Genomic DNA, 2,500 nt, shown 5'->3' with positions numbered 1-2,500 from the left:
TTCTATATATAATATATATAATATATATGTATATGTATATCTATAACTATATCTATATCTATATATCTATCTATCTATCTATCTATCTATATATATATATATATATATATATATATATATATATATATATATATATATATATATATATGTGTGTGTGTATATACATACATACATACATATATATATATATATATATATATATATATATATATATATATACATATACATATACATACATATACACATATGTGCGTGCGGGCATGCGCGTGTGCCGGAGCGGGAAAACAAAACGCTGTTAAATCCGAGTCGCGCAGCCAAGACGGGGCCTTACAGTCTGTCTGTCTGCTCGTTACAGAAACTCCACCGCTTAATCCCAGCCACCAAGCATGGGTTGGAAGCCACCCAGATATTTTCTTGGTCTGACGGCCTTCGGGTCTTTCGTGGGAGGAGTCGTGTTACTCAAGTAAGAAATAAGTGATAGTTGCACATATGCTGCTTATATGTATCTAAGATTGTGGATTGTTGCATAACATTCAAGTTTATTAGTGTATTACAATATGATGGATAGAAGGAAAACTAGAGAATAAAGATGTAGTTTATTGGATCAGGTAGTGGTTATTTAAACAAATTTGTACATCTAGGATATGTTGGATGACATATTTGCTTGTAAAAACAAGTAGTACACAAGCAAAGGGCTTCCTATTTTTGGTAATATGATAATTTATTATATCATGTTCGCTTGAACATCAAAAGGACATCAAAGGACATCTAAAATATATAAAAAGGAAAAGGACATGTCTGTGAATTCTGGCAAGAAAGACCTTAGTCTGGTTCCTTATTCAGTTGATTGCCAGGGAGGTTTACAAGTTTTTTTATTGTGGCAGCATATAGGTGCCAATAGTTATCATTATATATTTGACCATAAGTAGAGCGGCTTGCTTCGTTTCTCTTTCCGAGCACCAGCGGGAAAGAAAGCCTTGAAGAGCACCTATCCAGTCTGTAGTAAAGCACTATCCACAGAGAGTGATGACACACAGCAAGATACCAACCTCCGACTCTAATATACTTGCGATGCAGGATGTGCAGGTAGAATGGGTTTATCAGACCACATGTGTCATCTGCAGTTTGCCCCTGTGGCCGTGTGGCTGCTTTGAGATGTGGCACTTGTAGTTGTAGGCACAGGTCTCCTTCCTCTTCCCCATCTCTTCTGAATTTTCATGAGGGTTAGTTTTCTCCCTTGTAATGGGTTACAGAATTACACATGTAGGAAAAGAATTAAGTTACCATTTGTCCTCTCGTGTAACTGTAATACTTATATAACTCTTGAGTATAAAGAATATAATGAGCTGATATGGATCCTATACTACAATTTTAGTCTATTACAATAGTAATAAGTATTGTAGGACGGCACATATAAATCTCACAAGATGGTAAAAAACAAAAAAATGAAAACCACAAACATGGCTCTGCTATCATTACAAATGGATGGAAGAGTGTGTGGAAAGACGGGACAAGTTGAGGGAAGCTCCCCTCACTGAAATTAAACCCATCGAGGGTGTTATGCAGGTGGCACCACTGACAGTCCTGGGAACCAGTCAAGCAAGTCTATCCCCGTCTGCAATGGGTCTTTTAAAGAAAACTGAAATAATGCTAAGACAAATGGGGATCTACTCTTTGGCTTACCCGTTGCTTAGGTACTGGCCAAATTGTATGAGTAAATGTACTGTAAAAAAAAACAATAACAATAATAATGATAATGATTATGACTTTGTCTCTTATTTACTTATTTACATACTTATTTTCAAGTCTATAATAGTTGGTACAGAATTATATATATACATACAGTCTGGGCTCGCTATATCTTGGGCAAAGTATTTGCTTGGCATATCTGGCTCATCCTTATCATTACTCTTCACCTTGAACAATATGTATATCTGAAACTTAAATATTTTGCAAACAAGGTGCCAGATTCTTCATCTACAGTGATTTCTTTATTCAGTTGCCTGTTTCAAATGATAATGCATCATAGCTCTTTGATTTTTCTCATGTGCTATCTTCAGCAATGCATCAGTCTTGGAGAATTGATGTAGAATTTCATGCATTTATATTATCAAATAGGAATAATGCACATAAACCTTCTTATGGGAAATGTTCAGACTTATCCATTCACTCTGAATATAGATAATGCTTAAATTTATTATTAATACAAGATAACCCACTGTGTTCTCAACTCTCCTAGTTCACTACTTGAGTCCAATCTCACCAACCCATCCTTGTTACAGAGAAGTACTTGGTGGAGATAATTATCACGGAGATGAGAGTTTAGAAGGAAAAACTGTGATCATCACAGGTGCAAACACAGGAATAGGAAAAGAAACAGCGATTGAGATGGCAAGGAGAGGAGCCAGGGTCATAATGGCATGCAGAGATATGGAAAAGTGTACAGAGGTTTGTATTTTTATTATGTTGTGTTGCATATGCATTGTAGTGTTTGATGGTA

At 35.7% G+C, this 2,500-nt stretch overlaps 1 protein-coding gene across 2 annotated transcripts in view; it reads left to right on the top strand.

Moving 5' to 3' along the window:
• The first annotated feature begins 289 nt into the window (after positions 1-289).
• LOC122259925 (retinol dehydrogenase 13) overlaps positions 290-2,500 on the top strand; it is a 9,836-nt gene continuing 7,625 nt past the window's right edge. Inside the window, exons 1-2 of one of the 2 annotated variants that reach the window (XM_043026919.2) lie at positions 290-463; positions 2,283-2,448. In XM_043026919.2, the coding sequence (XP_042882853.2) occupies positions 387-463; positions 2,283-2,448 (243 nt within the window). In that variant the 5' untranslated portion in view covers positions 290-386. The other variant, XM_043026920.2, reaches the window with a different exon arrangement.

The sequence above is a fragment of the Penaeus japonicus genome, unplaced genomic scaffold (genome assembly GCF_977035675.1).
Source record: "Penaeus japonicus unplaced genomic scaffold, GWHDUDI00000001_assembly GWHDUDI00000024, whole genome shotgun sequence".
Classification (NCBI taxonomy): domain Eukaryota; kingdom Metazoa; phylum Arthropoda; class Malacostraca; order Decapoda; family Penaeidae; genus Penaeus; species Penaeus japonicus.
Note: the sequence above shows the minus strand (reverse complement) of the source record. Positions and strands in the feature narration are given on the sequence as shown.